Source organism: Myodes glareolus, chromosome 6 (genome assembly GCF_982192425.1).
Source record: "Myodes glareolus chromosome 6, mMyoGla1.1, whole genome shotgun sequence".
NCBI classification, from domain to species: Eukaryota; Metazoa; Chordata; class Mammalia; order Rodentia; family Cricetidae; genus Myodes; species Myodes glareolus.
The window spans coordinates 48,213,401-48,238,281 of NC_142031.1; the positions used below are offsets into that span (position 1 = coordinate 48,213,401).

At 40.6% G+C, this 24,881-nt stretch overlaps 1 protein-coding gene across 2 annotated transcripts; it reads left to right on the plus strand.

Annotated features, from left to right (window-relative positions):
- Positions 1-264: 264 nt before the first annotated feature.
- LOC125404167 (uncharacterized) lies at positions 265-19,448 on the plus strand. 2 transcript variants are annotated; one of them, XM_048439967.3, is made up of 6 exons: positions 265-422; positions 2,929-3,055; positions 4,460-4,552; positions 8,075-8,167; positions 15,570-15,664; positions 16,216-19,448. In XM_048439967.3, exons 1-6 carry the CDS (start codon positions 405-407, stop codon positions 17,794-17,796), a joined length of 2,007 nt encoding a protein of 668 aa, XP_048295924.3. In that variant the 5' UTR covers positions 265-404; the 3' UTR covers positions 17,797-19,448. The 2 variants fall into 2 exon arrangements, with proteins under 2 accessions (XP_048295924.3, XP_085546859.2); XM_085690733.2 differs by lacking the exon at positions 8,075-8,167.
- The last annotated feature ends 5,433 nt before the right edge of the window (positions 19,449-24,881 follow it).

The following is a 24,881-nucleotide window of genomic DNA, read 5'->3' on the forward strand; positions in this document are numbered from 1 at the left end:
CGCAATTGTTCAGTACGAGGCTCTGATCTAACACGGGGTGGGGGATGGGGGAGGAGCCCTGCCTGACAACACCTGTAAGCTAGAACTTGCTTATTTATTTATTTATTTACTCATTTATTTATTTATTTTATTGCTTGACTCACGCACTAATTGGTGCTGTGTACTGTCACTCTAACCAAGCCCGAAGTCCTGTCCAATCGGATGCAATAACATGAGATCTGCCCAATCAAGCACACAGACTGATCGCGGCGGGCAGGCCTTCGCTGCTTCCGCTGTGGCCTTTGTCTGTCCCCAGCCATCTTAGATCTGTAGCCTTCTCTGGTAAGCGATCTGGAGGTTTGGAGACTGCTGAGGCCTCTGTCTCCCGTGACAGTCGCTGCGGGGAGGTCCGCGGAGGACGCGGGATGTCACAGCTCGCTATGGTGAGTGCGGGCGTCCCGCAGAGGTGAAGCTGTCTGCACCCCAATGCCACGGTCCTGGGCCCGCCCCTCCTGCTCCTGGTCCGCCATCCCGGGCCTTGGGTGCAGGGCCGGGATGTGTGTGTGCTGTAGTGCGCAGATTGCTCGAGAGGCCCGGGAGGGAGATGCTTTGAATCTCTTCTCTGCGTTGGGGTTTCCTTCAAGAGAGGAGCTGAGTCGTGGAGTCTGCAGTCCCTCATCTGTCAAGGAGTCGCAGCCCAGTGCGGCGACTAGTGAGCTAAGTAGAATCCCCTTCGGGGACCTCCCACTCACGTAAAGCTATAACAGCCTCTGGCCAAGAGAATTTCATGGCAAGTTCGAAAGAAACAAAATTAATTTGTTAATCAGGGATAGACTGAAGCCTGCGCTTTTAGAGAGAGTAAGATGCCCCTAGGGCTTCGTAGTGGCTTTCTCTGTGTGTCATCTTGTGGATTTCTCAGTTAAGGTTCCCTGTAAGTTGATGTCACTTACATCAAAGTACAGTGCTTAAGTAAATACTAAGAGTCAAGTAAATTTTAAAAACTAAGGTAAATGGTTGGTTTGCTCATTTGTCTGTAGAAAACTCATTATCTCACGTTAAAAGGATTAGGAAAGAGTTTATTCTGGGACAAACATGAGTCACCCTGTTCAGAAGCATGTATTTAAGTTGCCCTAAATGACAAGTTCCAACGTGGATGTGGTTACATGAGCTTTTATAATGCTGAACAAAGAAAAGTCATAAGTCAAGGGATTTATTAAAGACACTAGTGGGCACATCAGGTTAGGTGGATCACAGCCAGGTGGTGGGAACTGCTGTATATCTGAGATATTATCTGATGGCGGTCTTAACTTTTGGCTTGGTGGAGGCTGGTGGTCTGCTCTGTGGATACATGCCCAAACTTTAAGCTAATAGTTGATGTTAGGCCTCATAGAGCTAGCAAAGATGAATACTAAATAGCTGTTAAGGGAGCTAACAATAACAAAGAATTCTGACTCTGCACTTACAGTGTCTGACTCTCCAAAATCATGACGTTCTAATCAGGTAGGAAGGCTCATAAAGGCTTTAAAACACATTTGGAATTGTTTTTCTCAGGAGGAAGGAGAGACTTGAGTTTCTACCCTTTAAGAATTTTCAGGCTGAGGAGATACCATCAAGCCTGACAATGTGAGTTCTATCCCTGGGACTCACATGCTGGATGGGAAGAACTACTTCCTATGAATTGGCCTCTCCACTTACGTGTTGAGGAATGATGACAGAAAGTAGTAAAAGTCATTGTTTCAACAATTAAGTTATCATGCTTCTATAAGAGCAGAAAACTATAGTTTCTAGCATACTGGTCTCAAATCAGAACCAAAATATTTCTGTTGGAGTGGCATGTGTGGTCTGAAGGAAGGTGGTAGGGAAGGTGCCAGATGTAGCCTGCGTGAGCGCAGCCAGAAACACCTGGATGCACTATGTCTTGGTTTTGAATTCATTTCAAGTCATTGGGTATTACTTTTGCCCCTTATTTTCTGACTCTTGTAATTCAGTGACTTTGTAAGGAATAGGACAATTCTGTTGTGTCTTGGATGAGGACCCCACATGCCCTTGCTCCATCTAGACCTGCTGCATACCACTGTACTACACCACCGGCTTTGGTGATTCTTTACAGGTTTCTTGTTGCCTTTCGATGGTTGAGATGATTTAAGACATGTACTTAACCTGCTGTCGTGCTGTAGTCTCACTCAGCCTGTTTGACTTTAATGTGCTTTAAGAGAACAATCTTTCTATGCCTTGGATTTCCCATGCAGTCAGTGTTTACAACCTAAACTAAAAGTATAGTTTTAATCTTAAATTATGAACTCTTCCATGTCCCTGAGCAATATGTGTCTATTGTGATAATCATTTGCTGAAGACACCCAAGAGGTTAAAAATAACCTTATACAGCAAATATTCACCAAAAATGTTGGAAGTAACATGTGGATATGGTTTGATAGCATCTGTTTGTGGTTATGTTTGCTGTTCTGGTCAGCTGGGAGCAGTAAAAGTAATATCTTCCCTTGTAAAACTCTGTTAAAATTTTCTATAAAGAACCCCTCGTTCCTTTCCCATACCATGTTTTCTGTGCTGTTCAATAAATATACAGTGAAACCCTTTGTAAGGGGCAGAAGGACAACACAGGGATAGAAGTGAAGAGTTAAAATTTGGGCTCTCTGTCAGTCAACTTAATAAAGAGGGAGCGTGTGTTTCCATTCCTTGATGTGTTATGGATACCTTGTAGATTGTTTCTGTCACAATTCCTTGGAAAGTTCTTTGCTCATAGTTTTGTGATTCCACGTTAACTCACAAGGACAGTATTTGTATTGACTTTGCTTCCTACGGTGATAAGAGACACACACCAAGCTGCCGCTTCTTTAAGACACTGCCAAGTCTCCTACGCAGAGAAGGATAAACCCAGTTTTTGTTCCCAACTCTGAGGATTTGGGCTCAAAGGAAGTGTTGCCATTCCAGGAGTCGGTGTCATTTGAGGACGTCGCTGTGTACTTCACCTGGCAGGAGTGGCAGGACCTGGACCTTGTCCAGAAGCTGCTCTACAGGGATGTGATGCTGGAGAACTACAGCAGCCTGGTGTCCTTGGGTGAGTGACTCCCTGTAATCCTCTTAGCAGTTGTTTTCTATTGGTAAGTATGGGAACGCTCAACCTTAGTGTTGTACTCTAATCTTAGCTGATGCGTGAGAATGGCACACATTTCTGGAGGGCAGTGTGGTTTTGTAATATACTTACACAGCATGGAATGATCAGATAGTGGTAAATCATCACTTAGACATACTACTTGTTTGTAATGGGGAAAATTTAAATCTCTCATCTATTTTGAAATATTCAGTTTGTGTTTTTGCCCGCCATCTATTTACTTCCATATTATAGACCCATAAGTTACTCATTTTTTTCTACATCTATCCTCCTGACCCCCATACTTTTTTCACACTGTAATAAACACAGTTTATTTCCCCATTCAGTATTTCCCCTTTAGCTTTCTCATGTACCTAGAACACATGGCATTTTTCTTTTTCTGACATCGCTCGCTTATATATTGCAGCTTTCCTAGGGATATGCAGGAGATGTGTTCACTGCGGATAAGGGGGTACTCAGGGACCAAAGACATGCCCAATAACTTCCAGCTTTGCCAAGAAAAGTGTTTAGTGGGGTTAAAGAACATGGCAGGGGAAATAGGTTGTCTGGAAACTTCTTGCCAAGCGAGTATCAGGGCCAGAATTTTCTTCAGACCTGTGTATATTGTTATTTTTGTTGTTGCTGCCATGAAATACCCTGGCCAACAGCTTAAGGAAGGGAGTAATTATTTTGGCTTAAAATTCCAGGACATAGTCCATTATGGCAGGGAAGTCCTGACTAAGGCCTCTGGTTACATTGTCTCCCCAATAAAATTCCAGGACATAGTCCATTATGGCAGGGAAGTCCTGACTAAGGCCTCTGATTACATTGTCTCCCCAATAAAATTCCAGGACATAGTCCATTTTGGCAGGGAAGTCATGACATCAGGAGGCTAAGGCCTCTGGTTACATTGTCTCCCCAATAAGGACACCCACTGGAGTGATGAATGCCCCTGCTCAGTTGTATTTCCTTGCCCAGGGAACCATATAACTTAGCCCTCCCCACTATACCATCTCCCCAGCCCGTGTTCCCCTCCTAACATTTTGTTCCTAGTTGTTTCTTTTTTAATGACTTCTTGCGCTTTTTTTCAATTTTTTCTTAAGTAGCATGAATTGTTTTTGCAGTTTCATTGTGTTTGCTTTCTTAGTCTCCTCTGTTTATTTCGATATTCATGTTGTTTGGAGTTGTGTATCCTGTAGTCTAATGCCACTTAAAGATAATAGCCTCATCTGTGAAGGGGTGCATAAACACTTTCTAACAAAAGTCTCTGATTCGCGCGCCCTGGAGCCAGTTCCTCTCAGGGAAGGGTGTCTGTCATCAGGGAACCTGACTACAGATTGGCAGAAACTGTACTTGATTTCTTATTTACAGGCTGCTGCATGATCAAGCCTGAGTTGATCCTCATGTTGGAACGCGAATTTGGGTCATGGATGGCACCAGATACCTCAGTCTGGAACCTTCCAGGTCAGTCAGTGTGTACTGGATAAGGGAAAGGGTCATCAAATACCTCATGGTGAGCTGGTTTTGCCAGATTTTACCCAGAGCCAGTCTTGAATGAGCCTGGCCTTACAGATCAAACAGAGCCTGAAGAGGTTTCTCCACTTAAACCCCTCTTCCTATTTTGTTGCTCAAGTATATTTTGTAAAGATTTGGTCTGTGTTTTTGAGGTCAAGTTTAGCTAGCAGACATAATGACAACATGCATGATGTTATGTTGTTGTTTTTCTTCATATGTTTTCTTTTCATGTCTCAATATGTTCCTAGGGAGTTGAAAAGAAATACTTATTTGTCCTGTCTCAGAGTTTCTGTTGCTGTGATTAAAATCCATGAACAAAAGCAACTTCTAAAAGAAAGTGTCTGACTTTATGGTTTCAGAGGGTTAGACTACATGATGGTGGAACAAAGGCATAATAGTAGGGATATCTCAAACTACACAGAGCTGGCAAAGAGGCACACCTCAAAGTCTGCCCCCAGGGACACACTTCCTCCAACAAGGCCACGCCTCCTAATCCTTCCCAAACGCTTATACCAAATTTAGACCAAACATTCAAACATGGGCTAATGCAGGTCATTCTCATTCATCCAAATGTGTAATTCCTCAGTTGCCCACAGAAAGATTCCATTCATTCCATTTGGTAAACAAATGAGCTTTTTAATATTAAAGTTAGAATACAAAGGTGGCTTTGAGACAGTTGTATCACCCCCAAATCTTAACCTTAGTTAGTTCTTACCTCTTTATGTCACATGAAGTTGGGCAGAGGGTGTCCTTAGTGAAATCTCAGTTGACTATTGCACTGGTAAACTCCTAATGGTTATGATTGCCTACACAAGATCGTCACAAGGTAAGTCAATCAGTATTCTAGTGTGGGGTTTGTTGAGGGGGGCCCCTGAGCCGCCACTCCTTGTTAAGAAACTAATGATGGTTGATGACTGTTGAGGAGGTAGAGTCAGTTTTCTTTAGGGGTGTGACTCCCGATAGGTTGGCCATGCTTTGTAGATGGCCCCACAGACATCCATGGGTATATAGTAACACACATTACAGTCAGTGGGTTATTAAAGGGGAGGGGAAGGGAGGAGATGAAGTTAGAAGTGAGGGGTTGGATGTAGAGGAGTTAAGGGGAGGAATCACAATGAATATGATTGAAATGAATTATGTATTATGAAATTCTCAAAAAATTAATAGGAATATTATAATTTTTTTAAAAAAAATTCTCATTTGAGGGGTTTATGTCAGTCTTTTGAAAGAATGTAAAAGCCACATTACCACTACCAGGGACCTAGCTATCTGAGATATATTTTTCTTTATTTCCTTGCCATGACTGAAGAGATGGCAATGTGAGATAGTGATGTACATTTCAAACACAGAGGAAATAGCTGTGCTACTCTTAACATAATGCCCTTCACTCCTGCCCATGCCACTCGGACAATATTTTTGTTTTAATGAATGTTCAAGTGTTGGCATGTGCCATCTTTCCTTTGTCTATTCCTGTGTTGATTGACATCTACATTGATGATGTGTCTTGACTTTTAAACAGCTGCTTCAGTAAACAGGAGCACAATGTCTTGGCATAAAACTGACTTCATTTTCTTTTCCTCCATCTGGCCAACTGGAAGATCATGACATGATATGCCAGCTTTGCACATAGCTTTTTGAGCAGCACAGTGTTTCATATTAGGTTAAGAAGCTTCCCAGCATTTGTCATTTTGTATCTTACATAAGAAGCTTTGTAACGGTGGTATGCGGATGTTCTTCCTTATGGTTTTGATGTGTGTCTTCCTCGTAGTCGGTGTGGCAGTACACATCTGTTCATTGGTCTATATGAGCTTGTTTTACATGTTGGAGAAGTTTCTTATACAGATTTCATCAGGTCACTTGCTTTTCTGCTGCTTAGGTGTTTTGGGTTTTTATATATTCTGAATCTCTTGTTTGATAAATAGTTGGCATGTATTTTCTCATCTTTAGATTGAGCCTTCATCCTGTTGATGGCTTGCTTTTCTGTCAGTTCTCAGTTTAATGAAGTCCCATTTCTTGTTTGTTTGTGTTGACTGTATTTTGAGCATATTTAAAAATATGCTGTCTGCATTGTCCCAAATATCCCTGCATGTTCTAGAAGCTTCACAGTTTCTGTGAAGTATTTAATCACTGGGATGATTCACGTATGGTCACTGTAATCATTTTATGTGTCCTTTTATCTTCTATTTTTATTTAGAATTTTTAAACCTGTATTCATATAGACACATTGGTTGTATAGTTTGTTGTGTCCCTGTTTGGTTTAAAAACCACTGTATCACTGGTGTATAAAATGGCAGCCAAGAACTTGGATAGTGTGTGTGTGTGTGTGTGTGTGTGTGTGTGTATGTATGTATGTGTACACGCACGCTGTGAGTGTGTTTTGTTTCTACTCTATTCTTTGAGAATTTCATACCTGTATACAATGTATTTTGATCATAGAGCCCACCAAATCCAGTCAGTGCCATGCCTATGGAACATGGACACCCAGCCAGGGACTGCTTCACTGAAGAGCATGGCTTGCTTTCCCCAGCAGGTTTCAACCACCAAAGCTCCTCAGCTAGGAGTGAGGATTTATGAGTCCCTCTCGATTCATAATGGAAATTCAGTCCTTGATCTTGTGCAGGTCCTGTGTAGGTCCAGTTAGTGCTGGCAGTAGATCCCTGTGTGTATTACCATCTACTTGTCCAGAGGTAGTCTTTCAATAGCTACATCTCTAAAGAAAATAGACTGTCCCTTTCCCAGAAAGCATTAATTTCCCAGAAGTCAGTCACTACTCAACTGGGGTGGGGGGAACTTTATGACCACCTCCCCTCTCCATGGTGGGATTTTGTCTGGCACAATTTCCATGAGTTCATATATTTGATTTCTTAGAGGCAATGCTTATGAAGTAAAACACTCTTTATGCCAGGCAGTGGTGGCTCATGCCTTTAATCCCAGCACTCGGGAGGCAGAGGCAGGCGGATCTCTGTGAGTTTGAGACTAGCCTGGTCTACAGAGCTAGTACCAGGCACGTTTCCTTCCCTACAGCTTTTTTTTTGGTGGGGGGGTCTTTTTTACCTCTGCCTGCTCCATTTTCTATGAAGTTATTTTGTATTTTACTTACTTCATTAATTGAGCTACTTCCCCTGCAAATTTTCTGGGTATTTTTTGTTGTTGTTGTTATTTTTGATGTTTTTATAACCTCATTTAATTCAATTGCCTTAAGTATGTGTGGTTTTTCAATTTCATTGTGTTATCTTTTATTTTTCTATTCTGTTTACTTAAGTTTAAGAACAGTCATTATTTAGGCTATAGTGCAGCTTAATGCAATTTAAGGGTAATAGTCCACTCAGTAAAGAATTTGAATATAAATTGTGTCTCCAGAGAGCTTCATAATTACACATCTTAGCAGAATTCTTGAAGTGAACTTGCTGTCTTTCATTGTTGGCGCTAACTTGGCACATTTGGACAAACTACCTCATTTACCTTTTACAGGGTACTGCATGATAAGACCAGAGTTGAATATCCAGTTGCAGCATGGATCTGAGCCATGGAGTGCCTCACAAGCCTCCCTCTGGAGCCTCCCAGGTTCGTTGGTACATGCTGTCCTAGGGAAGGCAGCAGGGTAAAGCTCAGCAGATACTGGCCATGTTGATTGATCTCTCTGTACACACTCTCACTGAACTTAACCTAAGAGACACTGGTCTCCTGGATCTCTTGGACACTTTATGCAGTGCCCAAAATGGTTCCCCATACCTTCCCATATCAGATCTTCAAAGAAGATCTAACAGTAACACTCAAGTTACTCAACAAAATAGAAACTGAAGAAACATTTCCAGATTCTATTCACAAAGCCACTATTACATTGATACCAGAGGACCCAATGGAAAAGGAAAATCATAAACTAATATGTCCCTTGCAAAGATAGATACAAAAGTTCTCAATAAAATACTTTACAAACCAAATCCAAGAACCCATCAAAAAGACTATCCAGCACAGTCAAGTCAATTTGACCCCAGAGATGGAAGGCTGGGTCAATCAATAAATGTAATCCACATAAACAGACTAAAGGGAAGAAAACACATGATCATCTCAATGGATGCAGAAAAGGCCTTTGACAAAAGTAAAATCCCTTCATGATGAAAGTCCTGGAGAAACTAGGGACACAGCAGGCCTATAGCCAGCATCAGTCTAAATGGAAAATCAAAATGTTTCCCCCAAATTCAGGAACAAGAAAGACTGTCCACTCTCTCTATAGCCATTCAATACAATACTGGAAGTCTTAGCTAAAATGATAGGACAACTGAAGGAGATCAAGGGGATGCAAATAGGAAAGAACCCAAAGTCTCTTTATTTGCATATGATATGATTTTATCCATCACTCTATTTTATTTTTATGTTAAGGTGTATTTTCTTAGATTTTTTTTTCCAGCACATATATATGTTGGCCAGGGTTTCTTTCCCTCCTGGTCCTACAACTGTTCAGGTGGCTTGGTACCTTTTTCAGTGAGGCATTCTCATCTTGCTTCCTCTGATCCGGGTGATGGCTGCAGACTGACTTTTCCTCTTCCCAGATTTCTCCTGTTCTCATCTTCCTGCCCCTACTTTCTGCCTGGTTGCCCTTCCTATACTGCCTGCCTGACCACAGGCCAATTAGCATTTTATTAAATTAAACTATATTAAAACAATACAACTGAGAAATCTTTAAAGGGTTTAAGATCATTGTCCCACAGCACTTCCCCCACTTTTTTCAAAACAAGAATTTTGAATCTAATCTTCTTTGTTTAGCTTTCTTCCTGACCATTATCCATAACAACTTATAACTAACACTCTAAACAAAGAAAAACATCCGTAATCCATTTTTTGGGAATGCAGGCATAGTTTTCAAGGCTACTTCTTGATGATTGGGGATGCTAAAAATCTTATGAGGACCTAAAGAAAATTTTGAATTATGGTCCAGTCCTGAATCTAATATTCTGTGAGGATTGATCATCCCAGCCAGCTTTCTTGAAAATGTTCTGGATGCAGAACTCAGAGGAAACTCCAACAGAGGTCCTCTGAAATGTCAGACATCTGGACCATCTGCTCTTTTTGAAGATTTTTCAAGGGGGGGTCTTTCTTGGTCAAACCTGATTTTTCTTAACCCAGAATGAATTCACAGCCTCTCATTTCCTGTGGAAACAAAAGAAAAACCTCTTCTTCAAAGTAACGTATCTTTTTACTTCAATTTTGAAGTCAAAATCTTGGATTAATTCAACAGCATTTATAAAATGTGTTTTAGCAGCTGTTGTTCCTTCCTCAGCATTCAAAGAGAACATAATAACATACAGTAGCCAGGTTATCTGTGTATTTTCCATCTCTACATGGCTTTATTTTAAATTCTGTTTCTTTTATTTTTACTTTTAATTTTTAGCTTTTGAAACTAGGTTTCTCTGTATATCTTTGACTGTCCTGGCTCTCACTCTATAGACCAGGTTGTCCTTGAACTCACAGAGATCCTCCTGCCTCTGCCTCCCAAGTGCTGGGATTAAAGGTGTGTGCCACCACACCTAAGTACCCTCTTTCTTTCTTTTTTATTTTAAGACTTTATCCTTTTTCTTTTCTCTAGCAAACCTACATATATTTTTAAACACACTCTAACTCGTTGAGGTTTCCTTCGTCTTTGAATCTATCTTTACTGTATATCTATCTTTTTCTGACCACAAGCGACATGGCTAGGATTAAGGCCATGGCTTTGACAGCTGGATCCACCCCATTCCTTAGCTTTCTGGGAGTCTAGTCTCATGGCGAAGGTATTGGCCAGAACCATGTTTATTGCCACAACTCTATGGAGTTTCAAGGTCCCTGCCACCACCAAGAAGCATGCTATCAGCTACTCATAAACACCATTTAAGTATTTGGTGGTGGGGCCTCTTAAAAGAGTGGCAAGGTTTTTCCTTCTAGAGCTGAGTCAGGAAGCCTCTCTTAAATGAGGTGCACTTGCCGCTAGCAAACAGAACCTACCTAGAAAATGCTACCAAGAAACCATACTTAACTCTGTTCTTTTTTTGTCTAGAATTATTCCCCAAACTCTCTCAGGTTTTAAGTGGATTTAGTTGTCCACAATGGTGTCATTTGTTGGCCAGGGTTTCTTTCCTGCCCAGTCCTGCAGCTGTTCAGCCCCAAAGAAATACACAGAGGTCTACATTAATTATAAACTGGTTGGTCTATTAGCTCAGGCTTCTTATTAACTCTTATAACTTACATTAACCCATAATTCTTGTCTGTATTAGCCATGTGGCTTGGTACCTTTATCAGTGAGGCATTCTCATCTTGCTTCCTTTGCGTCTGGGTGATGGCTGCAGACTGACTTTTCCTCTTCCCAGAATTCTCCTGTTCTCATCACCCCACCTCTACTTCCTGCCTGGTAGCTCCAGCTATACTTCCTGCCTGGCTACTGGCCAATCAGCATTTTATTAAATTATATTAAAACAATACTACTGACAAATCTTTAAAGGGTATAAGATCATTGTCCCACAGCATATATAGATCTTTAAAGATATTTTTGTTGGTTAGCTACTTTATCTAGCAGCTTATTTGCTTTTCTTTCTTTTTAAGTCATAGTGGGTTTTGTTGACACACTATTCTGTTTTCTCTTTGATTGCTTTGTAGACAGTTATTCTTGTGTTATGGAGGAACCATTAACAATAACAAACATTTTCTTTAAAGGACTTACAATCAGTGAGACAAAACTGAAGGACAAATGTGATGCATAGTGGTGAGATATAACTACAAAGAATGTTTACCTGGTGGAAAGGAAAGAAATATATGTTTTTGTTTGTTTGTTTTGTTTTTCTAATCTTAGAGAAGATATTAAAGTAACTTACATCTTAAGTAATTATTCATTGCTCTTATTTGAACTTTGAGATGACAGTTTTTTCTTTTTATCAAAAGTAGATTTTTTTCTCACATAATATATTCTGTCTCCCCTCCCTCTACTCTTCCCAGTTTCTGACCACCTTTCTTCCCATCCAGATCCACCCCCTTTCTGTCTGTCATTTGAGATGGGAGCACAGGTGCAAGGTGGCAACAGCTCACCAGCTGTAGAGCTGGAAGATTTGAGGGGGAGGTTTATAGTCTACAGTTAGGTCAAGTGGTGGCAGCACACACCTTTAATCCTGGCACTTGGGAGGCAGAGGCAGGCAGATCTCTGTGAGTTTGAGCCCAGCCTGAGCTACAAACCAAGAGAAACACAGAGAAACCCGGTCTTGAAAAACCAAGAAAAAAAAAAGATGTGCAGTTAGCCTACTTCCTTCTCTGGTCAAAAAGATGGCAGGTTGCAAAAATTGGTAGATAATAAATTATTTAGTATAAATTAAACATTTGTTGGTGATGATGGTTAGAATATAAATTGGAAAATCAGCAGCCCAACAGAACTTGTTTTTAAATTTCTCTCTATTCTCAAGAACTTCATATGTATATTCAATGAAATATGTTCTGCCCCATTTTCTTCTTCATCTCTACTTGTGGTCCCACAGCAATCTTTTCCCCACCAAATTCATATCTTGTTTTCTTTTTGTTTTTATTACCATAACCCACTAAGTCCAGTTAGTGCTGCATATACAAGCATGGGTGTGGAACTATTCACTGGAGCTTGGGAAACCTACCAGGGCCATATCCTCAAAAAACAAAATGATGCCTCCTCCTTAACAACCATCCATCGTCAAATAGCTTCTCAATAAAGGGGGAGCCTGCAGATCATCCATCTCATGCATGCCTAGTTTCCCCCTGGCTTGACCTTGTGCTTGTCCTATACAGGGAAACACAACTGCAACTGCGGTAAGTTCTTGAGTCAGATGGCCTGCCATGTTCAGAAGACAGCATCAGAGACATCTCTTGGCTCTTATGTTCTTTCTGCTTCCATTTCTGATATTTTCTTTGAGCATTGGTGGTGCTGGGGTTAATAGAGATATCCTGTTTGGAGCTAAACACTCAGTTTCTTGTCCTCAACCCCATGGCCATTTACTGACTCTCCACTGAGAAAAAAAGCTTTTCTGACCAAAGTTGAGAGTAGCCCAACTCTGTGGACATAAATCTAGAAGACAATTTGACAGTGTGACCATTTAGCCCTGTAACAACAGCAGCTTCTACCCAAGGTAGCAGCTTGCCCTACCCTGCCAAGGTTTGTTTTTTGTTTTTGTTTTTGTTTTTGTTTTTTTTTTACCAGGATGATAGTGCTGGGGATTACACAGTTTTAATGTAGTGGTATAGGAGGTCCTTCTGTATTTGTGTTGCTTTCATTGGTTAATAAAGAAACTGCTTTGGGCCTGGTGATGGGGTAGAACTTAGGTAGATGGGGAGACAGAACTAAATTCTGGGAGGAAAAAAGCAGAGTCAGAGAGCTGCCATGGAGCCACAAGGTCAGACATGCTGAATCTATCCTGGTAAGCCATGACTCGTGGTGATACAGATTATTAGAAATGAGTTAAATCAAGATGTGAGAGTTAGCCAATAAGAGGCTAGAGATAATGGTCCAAGCAGTAATTTAATTAATATAATTTCTGTGTGATTATTTCAGGTGTAAGCTAGCCAGGTGGCCTGGACAAACAACCCCCCCACACACACACACACACTCATTGCAACAATGTAGTTACTAGTGCATTTGCCTGTGGGACTTCTAAGAGGATAAGACAGGGACATCTGGTTCCTGAAGAATAAGACAGAAGATAAAAGTTTTCTTCATGGTATTATGGGATTGGAGGGAATACAAAATAACAAAGGAGAGATTTCATTTAAGTGGGAGAGAGTGAAATGTGCTGGAGATCAAAAAAAAATAAAAATAAAAATGTGTCAGAAATCAGGCTGTGGTGGTGCATACCTTTAATCCCAGAAGTGGAGAGGCAGAGGCAGGCAGATCTCTGTGAGTTCAAGGCCAGCCTGGTCTGCAGAGTGACTTCTAGGCAGGCTCCAAAGCTAAAGAAAGACCCTGTCTTGAAAAACAAAACAGCAAAAAAAGTGTCAGGACAGTTATAAAGGAGAAAAGCAGAAAGGAAGTAGAAAACAGTTCATACTCCAAACTCCCAAAGCCAGAACTGTAAAGTAAGCCCAACTGTAAGGTAAGAACAAAGAGCCAACCAACCGACCTGTACACCTCTTTCCCAGAAAGTGTCAAATACATTGCTCCAGGATGTCAGACTGACTCTGCCTGGCAGCCTAGGCTTGGAGAAGAACTAGTTGGTGTCAGAATTGGCTCCTTTTATGTACACAGTGAAGGTTCTTAGCTGAATGCAGCCCTGTTGCTCACAAAGCAGTGTCCATTTTAGCTCTCAACCAGCACATAGTATTGAGGCTGAGTTGAGAGGAAAAAAGAAAAGCATTAAATTTAACTTGATCCTAAGTATCCCAATAGTAGAGAACACAGGTCAAATGTTTCTCTGAAAATTTGTTTGCTTTCTTTCTTTTAACATATTTTTACTCTTTTGCTAGTGTTTTCTCTCTAGGAAAAAAAATAGCTGTTTTAAAATAGTCTCCAAGAAGCTGATGCAAGCAAAAACATTTTGTTGTTTTAGAAAGCCCATGTAAATCCAGAAAATAGGGAAAAATGGAAAAACTTAGACTAAGTAAAGAATTTGAAGAAAGCTGCCTTCTTATTTTTTGTTTGTTTGTTTTCAGGCAGAAAATCTGCATAAGTAAATAATTGACTGTGCCTCAGGACAAAGTAAAGTAACTGAATTCCACATGCATAGAAATTCTTTCCCTAACCTTTATTCTTGCTTATTCAACTATGTAACATGTAGGGCCGGCTAGTTAGGGTTTCTGTCTTGCCCGGTTCCCATGGCCAGTAAGCCCCAAAGAAAATCACACAGAGTCTACATTAGATATAAACTGATTGGCCCATTAGCTCAGGCTTCTAATTAGCTCTTGTAACTTATATTAACCCATTGTTCTTATCTATGTTAGCCACATGGCTCACTACCTTTTTCAGCAGGGCAGGTCACATCCTGCTTCTTCCATGATCTGGGCAGGACTCCAGAGGAATGGGCTTCCTCCTTCCCAGCATTCTCCTGTTCTCATCGCCTAACCTCTACTTCCTGTCTGGTTGACCCACCTGTACTTCCTGCCTGGCCAATCAGCGTTTATTTAAAACATGATTGACAGAATACAGACACTTCTCCCTCACCACAACTATGCTTACATCCTTTAAGAAACTGATACAGACAATCATTAGTTCACTTACAAAGAGGTTCAGTGTAGAATAGCACCTCAAGCCCAGATAATATACTAGAAAAGTGGAACAAAGGACAAATGACAGGTCAAAATTGATGTGTGAAAATCTACAGCTGAGAAGGAGATGGATACTTTACCTTTCTTGTTTGAACCAAGCACAGTAAAGCCTCAAAGAAAGCTGACTAAGTCCTGGGAATGCCTATTATTGAAATTGTTAAATTTATTCATTGAAGAATAATATATTTATTTGGTGCGGGAGAATTATCTGTATTCTGTCAATCATATTTTAATAAAACGCTGATTGGCCAGGCAGGCAGTATAGGTGGGAAAGCCAGACAGGAAGTAGGGGTGGAGCAAAGAGACTGGGAGTATTCTGGAAGTAGAAACTCTCTCACCACTCCTGTGCAGACCACTGAAGAGGCAACATGTAAGCTGACAGCTGAAAAAGGTACTGAGCCCGTGTGGCTAACATAGATCAGAATAATGGGTTAAGATAAGTCATAAGAACTAATAAGTAGCCTGACCTAATGAGCCAATCAGTTTATAACCTGATGTAGACTCCGTGTGATTTTCCTTGGGACTTGCTGGCTTGTTGGGGTACTGGGCGGGACAGAAACCCCAACAAGCCAGCCCCTCATGTTACATTTATTTATTTATCATAAGTTAATATTTTAAAACTTATGCCTTGAAGATACAAAAACACTACTATATATTTGAATTGCCTAAAAATTTTTTGTATGATTCATAGACACTGTTTTTGTTTGTTTGTTTAATGTCATTTTAGATGTCCATAATTTAAGTGGCTTGGGAAATCAAGAGACACACTTGTGGCAAGTTGAAGTCACCAATGGCATTACATCGTATGAACAGATGGTTGAAGTAAGTACAATTTTTTTTTTTTGTATTAGCTAGACCACATTTAAAGTCTAAACATTCAGTAGTGCTCTTACTTACTCAGAAACTTAATCCACAGCAGACTATACTAACTCTCCACAATGAGCCTGATAAAATGAAGGCTAGAAAAGAACCTGATAATTTTAATGTAACTGAGACTAATAGAGCATCTTAGTGTCCATCGTTAGAACCAAACTTTGCAGTATATACTTACTTGGAGCCACTGAAACTCTTCCATTAAAGAAAATTTTACTGATGTATAAGAAATGTCATATGTGGGAGACCTCTAATTAAAGTTTGGTGAATATGGCAATCCTTTGGATGATGTCACATTTCTTGCCCAAGACATGACTTGGATAAGACAGAAAATTTTTGAGTCTCATGTATACCAAATAACATTTGGTAGCAAGACTAAAGTCAGTAAAGAATATGAAATGCACAAGGAGTAAGAAATCAGACCTCAAAAATATCAGGAAACAGATATTGCTGAATAGTCTTATGGGTTATAAGAATGTAACAAATTTTTCTGTCTCAAGGCAGAACTACAGATTCAAGAGAAAATGCATCAAGGGGCAAAACCGTATGAATATAAAGAATGTGCGGAAACACTTTATCAGAATTCAGAGCACACCTTGAATCAAACATCTCAGTCATATGAGAACCCTTTTGGATGGGAGGAATGTAGAAAATCTTTCTATTACCAGTCTACTCTCACTCAACATCAAAGATTTCATATAGGTGAGAAGCTCTACGAGTCTCCACAATGCTGGGAAATTTTCCCCTGGAAGTCCCAAATCAGTGTACATGAGACATTTCGTGGAGGTGAGAGACGCTATGAGTGTGAAGAATGCAGGAAGTCTTTCCACCGGAAGGCAAACCTTATTCGACATCAGAGAAGAACACATAGCAGAGAGAAGCCCTATGAATGTATAGAATGTGGGAAAACTTTCTACTGTAAGTCAGATGTCACTCGACATCAGAGAAGAACTCATAGTAGAGAGAAACGCTACGAATGTGTAGAATGTAGTAAAACTTTCTACTGTAAGTCATACCTCATTCGACATCAGAGTAGAACTCACAGTAGAGAGAAGCCCTTTGAATGTACAGAATGTACTAAAACTTTCTACTGTAAGTCAGATCTTACTCGACATCAAACGACTCATAGTGGGGAAAAGCCTTTTGAATGTAACGAGTGCTCTAAAACATTCTACTATAAGTCAGACCTTGCTAATCACCAGAAAACTCACACAGATGATAATCCCTATGAATGTAAAGAATGTCGGAAAACTTTCTGCTCCAAGTCAAGCCTCAATCAGCATCATAGGATTCATACAGGTGAAAAGCCCTATGAATGTAATGAATGTAAGAAAAGTTTCAATTCTAAGTCAAACCTCACTGAGCATCAGAGAAGAACTCATACCAGAGAGAAGCCCTATGAATGTAGCGAATGTTGGAAATCCTTCTACTGTAGGTCAGAACTCATTAATCATCAGAGGACTCATACAGTGGAGAGATACTATGAATGTAAAGAGTGTAATAAAAATTTCTACTGTAAGTCAAACCTCAATCAACATCAAAGAACTCACACAGGAGAGAAACCATATGAATGTAAAGACTGCAACAAAGCTTTTTATTGTAAGTCAAACCTCAATCAACATCAAAGGACTCATACAGGTGAAAAACCTTTTGCATGTAAGGACTGTAGTAAAGCTTTCTATTGCAAGTCAAGCCTTGTTAAACATCAAAAAATTCATTCAGGTGAGAAGCCATATGAATGTGAAGAATGCAGGAAAACTTTCTTCCAAAAGTCAGATCTCACTCGACATCAGAGAACACATACCGGTGAAAAACCCTATGAATGTAAAGACTGCAGCAAAACTTTCTATTGTAAGTCAAACCTCAGTCAACATCGGAGAACCCATACACATTCAAAATCTTATGGGTGTAAAGAATGTAGGGAAACATTCTATTCTAAATCAGAGCTCACTGAACATCGAAGAAGTCATACAGATGAGAAACCCTATGTGATGTTTAATATTGATTCTCAACTTGACAAGATCTGGAATCATCTGGGAGACAGGCCCCTAGCCATGCCTGAGAAAGATTATCTAGATTGAGTTAGCCTCTGGGGATGTCTGATTGATAATCTTGATTTGATTAATTGAAGTGGGAAGACCCTCCATAAATATGATGGCATCGTTCCCTAACACGGGGTTATGAACTGCATGAAAGGGGTGGCACCATTCTGTAGACTGGGGTTCTGAATTATGTGAAAAGGAGAAAGGTGGATCAAGCATGACTGTTTGTTCTTTGCTGCTTCCTGTCTGGATGCCACTTGACAGGCCACTTCAAGCTCCTGCCAAAGTGACTTCCCTACCATGAAGACTTATACCTTCAAAGTAATACAAGAAGTTAGTTCTGAGAGGTGAGGTCATTGCTCTGATAAACTTGACTATATGGTTCTTAAGCCGTTGGCAGTGGTTTTCATGAGGAATGTAGAAGATTTTAGAACATTGGGCTAATAAAACCTTTGAATTCTATGCTACAGAGGTAAATGGGCCATTCTGATGAAAGTTTATAAGACCAGGAGGCAGAGGGAAGTACTGACTGGAGGCCTGGATCACAAGGCTTCAGAGGGGAATGAGTACTGCCAGGAACTGGACTAGAGACCATTTGTGTGATCCTTTCCAAGAATCTGGCTTCATTTTACCTGTGCACTGGGAACTTGAATCAAGGTGAGCTTAAAGGAAATGTGCTGGATTGTTGGGTAAAGAAAATTTCCAAGTCAGAGTGCATTCAGACTGTGACATAGCTCCTGGTAACAGCACTTAGAAAAGTTTACAATGAAAAAACTTCCATTGAGCAGAAGATAAATACAAAAGTGATTAAAACTTGCAGCTTCTCAAGGATTAAGAAATCTAAAGCAAAGCAACAGCTGTAGGCAAGGCAAGTATGGAAAAGGAGGCTGTGAGTGATAAAAGAGAAACACCCTGCTCTGCCCCAAAACAGTAGGAAATGTGTCCCAAGTGCTCTGTTGCACCCATTAAAGGCTTCAGCCTGTGAAAACGCAGATTTATTTGAAAGAAAAGAGCCTGGAGTGAGAATGTCACTGACAGAATGTCCTGCTTTTGAAGACGACATCCTGGGGAAGTGTTTCTGAAGGGTCAACACACTCTAGGTGACAGCTGTGATTCAAGAGGGCACGTCACATTTCTAATGAGCAACGGCTCTTAGAAATTTTGTGGATGTGATACTAGTTTCATATGAATATTGAGGGGGTCAGGTAGACTTGCTCCAGAGTTTCAAAAACCAGCTGAGGATAGGCATAGTAGGTCAAGACTGGAGTCTCTTTGTGGAGGCTCTGAAAGCCCACTGCATGAACTTGTGAAGATGAACTCTAAGTTGCCATGGAGACTCTAGTATGTAAGTGATGCCAGGACCATGGAGGCCTACACCAAGGGAAACTACAGGCAAGGAGTGGGGACAATGGTTGTTTGTACCATTAGCAGCAGAGATGGAAAGATGGGATATCTCAAGTATTTTGGATTCCAGGTGATCCTATTACAAGTCTCAGATGTTGGACATAGAGCAGCAAGATTTACTGTTTTATCTTCTGAATTTCAGCCCTGATCTTTCTTTTCAGGAATGGGGATGTTTACTCTATGCTTTTATGTATTGGAACCATGTAACTTGCTTTTTGGTATTAAGGGTCCTTGCAATTGTTTCAGATAAAACTTGGACTTTGGTTATTAAAACTGTGTTGAAACTATTGAATACTAGAGACTTTTAGTGTTGTACCTAACACATTTTGCATTATGAAATGGACATTAGCTTATGGGGACAAGAGAGGAAAAGTTATTACTTAGTGATGATAACCATGTTAAGTTTGCAAGGAATATTATTGTGATGGCTAATATTACCAGCTTGACAGGATCTGGAATCTCCTGGTAGATGGACCTCTGGGAATGTCTGGGAGAGATTAATTGGAATGGTAACAATTACTTTAAATGTTTGCAGTATCATTCAATGGACTGGAGTCTAGATTGCATAAAAAGGAGAAAGATGACTAAGAATGATTCTTGACTATGGATGCCACTAGACCATCTGCCTCGAGCTCCTGCCACTGTAACCGTAACCTCTCTGTCTGGATAGATTCTACCTTTGAGCCATGAGCCAAAATAATCCCTACCTTAATTTGCTGTGTCAGGATATTTTATAAAAGTCACAGAAAAAGTAGATAACACGCCCTATGAATGTTTAAACATGTAGGAGTGGGGTTGGAGAGTTGTCTCAGCCATTAAGAGTATTGACTGCTCTTCCAGAGTTTGGGTTCCCTGCTCCAACATGGTTCACAGCTGTCTGTAAATCTAGTTCCAAAGACCTCCATGAGCAATGCGCCCATGTAGTAGGGTGCATACATGCATGCAGACAAAATACTTGCATACATAAAATAAATAATTTTTAAAAACCTGTTGAAAACTTCCTCATGTAAGTCAAACTTTATGACATCCCAGAATTCACATAAGTGGGAATTCATTTTAAAGTGGGAATCTTTTTATCAAAATTCAAATTTCAATAAGCATCAGATGAGAAACAAGAAACCTTCATGTATAGAACCCAACCTTTGCTTGACATCAAAGAATACATTCAGTTAAGAAACTGGAATGCAAAGTGAACACAATGTGGTTGGGAGACAGAAGCCCCACCCATTTTCCTAGAAGGGCTGTGTGCCCCAGAGACTCTAGTCTTACTACCTTGGTGAACACAGCATTAGAATGTTCCAGCTAGGTTCATTTTTCCTGTTGAGCACATTGTGCCTCGGAATCTCCCTCCCTACCTGTCAGTTTACTGAGTATATACATGGCTGTATCCATTCCTTGTCACTCAGATGAGGGCTGCCCATCTTGGAGACTCAAGCTTGTTCATTGCCCACATGTGGGCTGTATACCCAGGAAGCTCCAGTCTCTGTGAGAACGTTATACTTGGGAGACTTCAACCCCTTTCATCTCCCACGTGAGGGCTGTATTGTGAGAATCTCCAGCTTCACAGCATACCCAGCAGTTTCATCCTTCCTTGTGACACTTTTGAAGGATATATGCATGGGCAACTCCAGGCTAGGAAAGTAAAGCATGATTGATGAGCTCTATCCTGTCAACACAACACATCTAAGAAGCTGCAGCCTCACCTTTTGCCTTGATGACCAAAGCAGTTCTGAGTGGCTCTTGCCCATCTCATCATATCAGTAAGCACAGGATGCCTGGGAGTGCCATCCAGTTTGTATGTTATACCCAGAAGCCTCCAAACCCATCCATCATCCAGTGAGGGCTATATGCCTAAGAGACTTCAGACCCATATGCCACCTCTTTGAGCACAGTTTGCACCTGGGAGACCACAAATAAACCTGTGGTCCTGGTAAGCACAGGGTGACTAGATGCTCTAACCATTGGCTCATTTCTTAGGCAGAGGTTTTATGTCTACAAAGCCCTAGTGCTGTCCATCATTTCAATGAGCATAGCAGACACTGGCTTTACTCATTACCCTGACAAGAATAGCATACCTGGAAGTGTCCAGACCAAACCATCTTGGAGAGGATTGTGTGGTGAACCCAGCATGAACATAGGCTTGAGTCCTGTCACCTACATGCAAACAACAGAACACCTGGGGCTCAGAGTAAGGAACTGACATGAAGAAGAAAAAAATTCAACCAATGACCTGAGTCCAGACTGCAAGTCCCAATATAAAAGCACAATTTCTACGAAAAGGCAAATTAAAAATTATGAATTTTCAATAATGATATCCACTTTAAGTAAATAATTAAAAACTTTAAATATGTTCAGACAACTCAAGAAATATGTTTGGAAAAAAATAGTCCCAAGAGGGATATTAACTGATTGAAATAACATTGGCATACTATTTATAAAAAGGAATTTCATAAGGATATAGAAATATTGAAAATCTAACTGAAATACTGAAAATTAAAAATATAAAATCTTTGGAAAACATCACCAATAAAACACATTTTAAATTTGAGGACTATTTAAATTTGAAGAAAATGTACAGAAATTAAAGCAAAGATAGTTGACTGACTCCAAGGAAACAATATCTTCCAAATACAACAAGACTGATGCACATGTGAACTCAGGTACTGTGACAGTACACACAAGACTTACACATGTTTAAGTCAGACAGAGTTCCAGCACTGAGAAGGCAAATTGGACACAGTATTTCACCCTTAACCAAGAAGCTATTTGTAATTGATACTGACTGGCAAAGGGAAAATAAGTATTCTCCAGTAGAATGTCACTGGGTAATATCAATGACACTCCAGGACAGAACCCATGTGCAGTAGTTGGCCAACACAAAACAGACTCAACGGTACTTTTGTGAGCTTCTTTTTTTTTTTTTTTCATTTGTTTGGATATTTTTATCTTACTGATCTTTTGTCCGTTTTTATTTTGATTTGCAGGGATTAGCCAATAAGCAAGCTGCAGCAGTGTGCTCACAAACCCAATGTTCTGTAGCTGGACATCTTGCCTGAAAGAATCAGAGTTTTCTCTGGCAGGATGGCCCAGAAAACCAGCATTTTAAAACAGTGTGCCTTTTTTTCCTGCTAACCAAAAATATGCAGTCAGCTTTTCATCAACACTACCTAAGTGTTTTGTGGCAGGACCTCTGAAAAGATCTTCAAGGTTTTGCAACTAAAGCTGAATGAGGAAGACTCTCCTAAATGAGAGTGCTTGCTTGCCTGTAGCAAGCAGAGCAGACCCGAGAAATTGTTGCTACCAAGAAACCATGCGTAATGCTATTATTTTGTTCTAGAATTACTTCCCAAGCTGTCTCAGGGTTTATGTGGATGCAGTTGTCCACATGTTGGCACCATTCTGTAACATGATGGCCCGCTTGTTGGGGTTTCTGTCCTGCCCAGTTCCCACAACCAGTAGATCCCAAAGAAAAATCACACAGAGAGTCTGCATTAGGATATAAACTGATTGGCCTCTTATCTCGGGCTTCTTGTTAACTCTTATAACTTATATTAACCCATTATTCTTATCTATGTTAGTCACATGGCTCATTACCTTTTTCAGCGGAACAAGTCACATCTTGCTTCTGTGATCAGGGCAGGACTGGGGAGAGCTTCCTTCTTCCCAGAATTCTTCTATTCTCATTGCCCCACCTCTACTTCCTGTCTGGTTGTCCTACCTATACTTCCTGCCTGGCTATTGGCCACTCAGCATTTATTTAAAACATGATTGACTGATTACAGTCAATTCTCCTGCACCAGAGCTACCCATCGGAAATCCTAAATGAAGTACAAGGAAAACTGATGCTAAATAGCTAGGGAAGTAGTCAGTCCTTCTCTAGGGGCTATACCTGCAGTGATGACAAAGGCTGCTGCAAAGGGTATGTATGACCTGAATCGCTCATTTGTCGTACTCTACTGCTATGAACTTGGTGATGGGAATTGACAAGAGTTTTCCACCCCTAATTTAGGAAAAAGGAACACTAGAGCACAAATCCTGGACCACCTAGCAGGTAAGAAGCAATAAATTTGAGTGCCACAAAGAAAGGAGGCATTGGAAATCTTTGGACATAGGGACTAGGTGATAGTACTAAGGAGAATGCTAGTCAGCAGAATCCAGAGTGCCCACAAGATATGTTCCTGCAGAGTTGGAACTTGGTACCAGTGACTTGGTAGTAGTGACTTGGCCCTGAGCAGTTAACAAGTGGTAAGATGATAGAATCTAATATGACAATAGGTGAGGCCACAAATGTGAGTTTGACCCAGGAGGGACACACAACCAGCATTCTCCAAAGAAGTCAGACTGGGTGTTATTCAATAGCCAATATGCAGAAAGTAAGGTCTGAAACAAGAGATGTTGTAACAGGGAGATGGATCAATACCATCAAAAAAGGGAGATATTAATGATGTAATTGTCTTCAAGAATCTTTGAACCATTTCTTCTACTGTGTCTATACCTAGGGGTCAAGAGAGTGAGATGTGCACCCTCTTTATTTTGAGCACACCTGATGGGTGGCTGTGATAAATGCTATAGTAAAGCTTTTCAGTGACTCCCATTTCCTATTCAAAGTGTCATGGATCCTTAATATATAAAAGATTCCCCATTCTTCAAAAAATTCAGAGTGTTTTCCTGAATATGCATTATGTCTCCTACAGGACCAATAAGGACAGCCTCCATAGGTTTCTAGCTAGCATCAACAGTAATCTCTACTTGATCATAGAGAAACCAAGCATAGGGGACAAGTGTATTAGAAATTGATTTTGGTATATAGGGATAAGTATCTCTTTTTGGCAAGTGGTCTCCAGACCCTGCTACATGAGTGATCTGGTTGAACTACTGGGTATAGGTTTCCTGAACCTCAAATCTCCAGATATGGAGTTCACTACTGATGGTGGTGAGTAGGAAAGAGAAAAAGAGGTAGGGCATGACCCAATGAGGTCAGGTTCGATTCTTGTGTAAAGCCTCATTCTTATTAGACATTCATACCAGGCAGACTGGTCAATTTTGGTATCTTATGAAACTTAAGAGGGCAAGGACCTGTTGGGGTCAAAATGTAATTAGGAAGATTATCTTGAATTGGTGGCAAAAAAGAATTGAGAAGAGATAAATTAATCCAGTGAAGGAAACCCTTAAGCTTAGCAGTGGTTGGGGTAGTAAGGATGACCCTGAAGGATTCTGTCGATTTTGGAGAAAGAAGAGGATTGTGGCCTGGAGGAGAGAGGAGAACTAAGCTCCTGATGTGGGAAGGGGATCTGGAAGGGGCTGAGGCAAAGATGATGGGTGAATTTCCAAAGAGTGTGAAGATAGTATAACAGGGGTAAGAAGATGATCAGGGAGCAGTGATGGCTGGGACTTGAGACCAGGGGCATAATCAGTGATCCACACATGAGCTCTGAAAAAAATATAATGGTGGGTCTCTTTAGAAGGATTCTTAGTCACAGAACAGCCAAAGTAGGTGTTTTATCCAACCAGCATGGAGTTCTTGGGAGATTTTGATAAGAATATTTTTGAGAGAGCAATTGTTTTGCTTGATCTTGCCTGAATACTGGGAATGGTAGGAGTTATGGAAATGCCATGGGATGTTAAGGGCTTTGCTTGAGTTTGAGAGACATGAGAGGTAAATTCAGGGCCATTGTCTGATTGAAGGGAGGTAGAAACTATGACATGGGGGATGATTTCCT

Excerpts from the sequence above, each read along its gene's own strand:
- LOC125404167 (XM_048439967.3), top strand. Across the intron at positions 3,056-4,459 it reads CAGCAGCCTGGTGTCCTTGG|GCTGCTGCATGATCAAGCCT; the intron begins GTGAGTGACTCC and ends TCTTATTTACAG. Across the intron at positions 8,168-15,569 it reads CTCCCTCTGGAGCCTCCCAG|ATGTCCATAATTTAAGTGGC; the intron begins GTTCGTTGGTAC and ends ATGTCATTTTAG.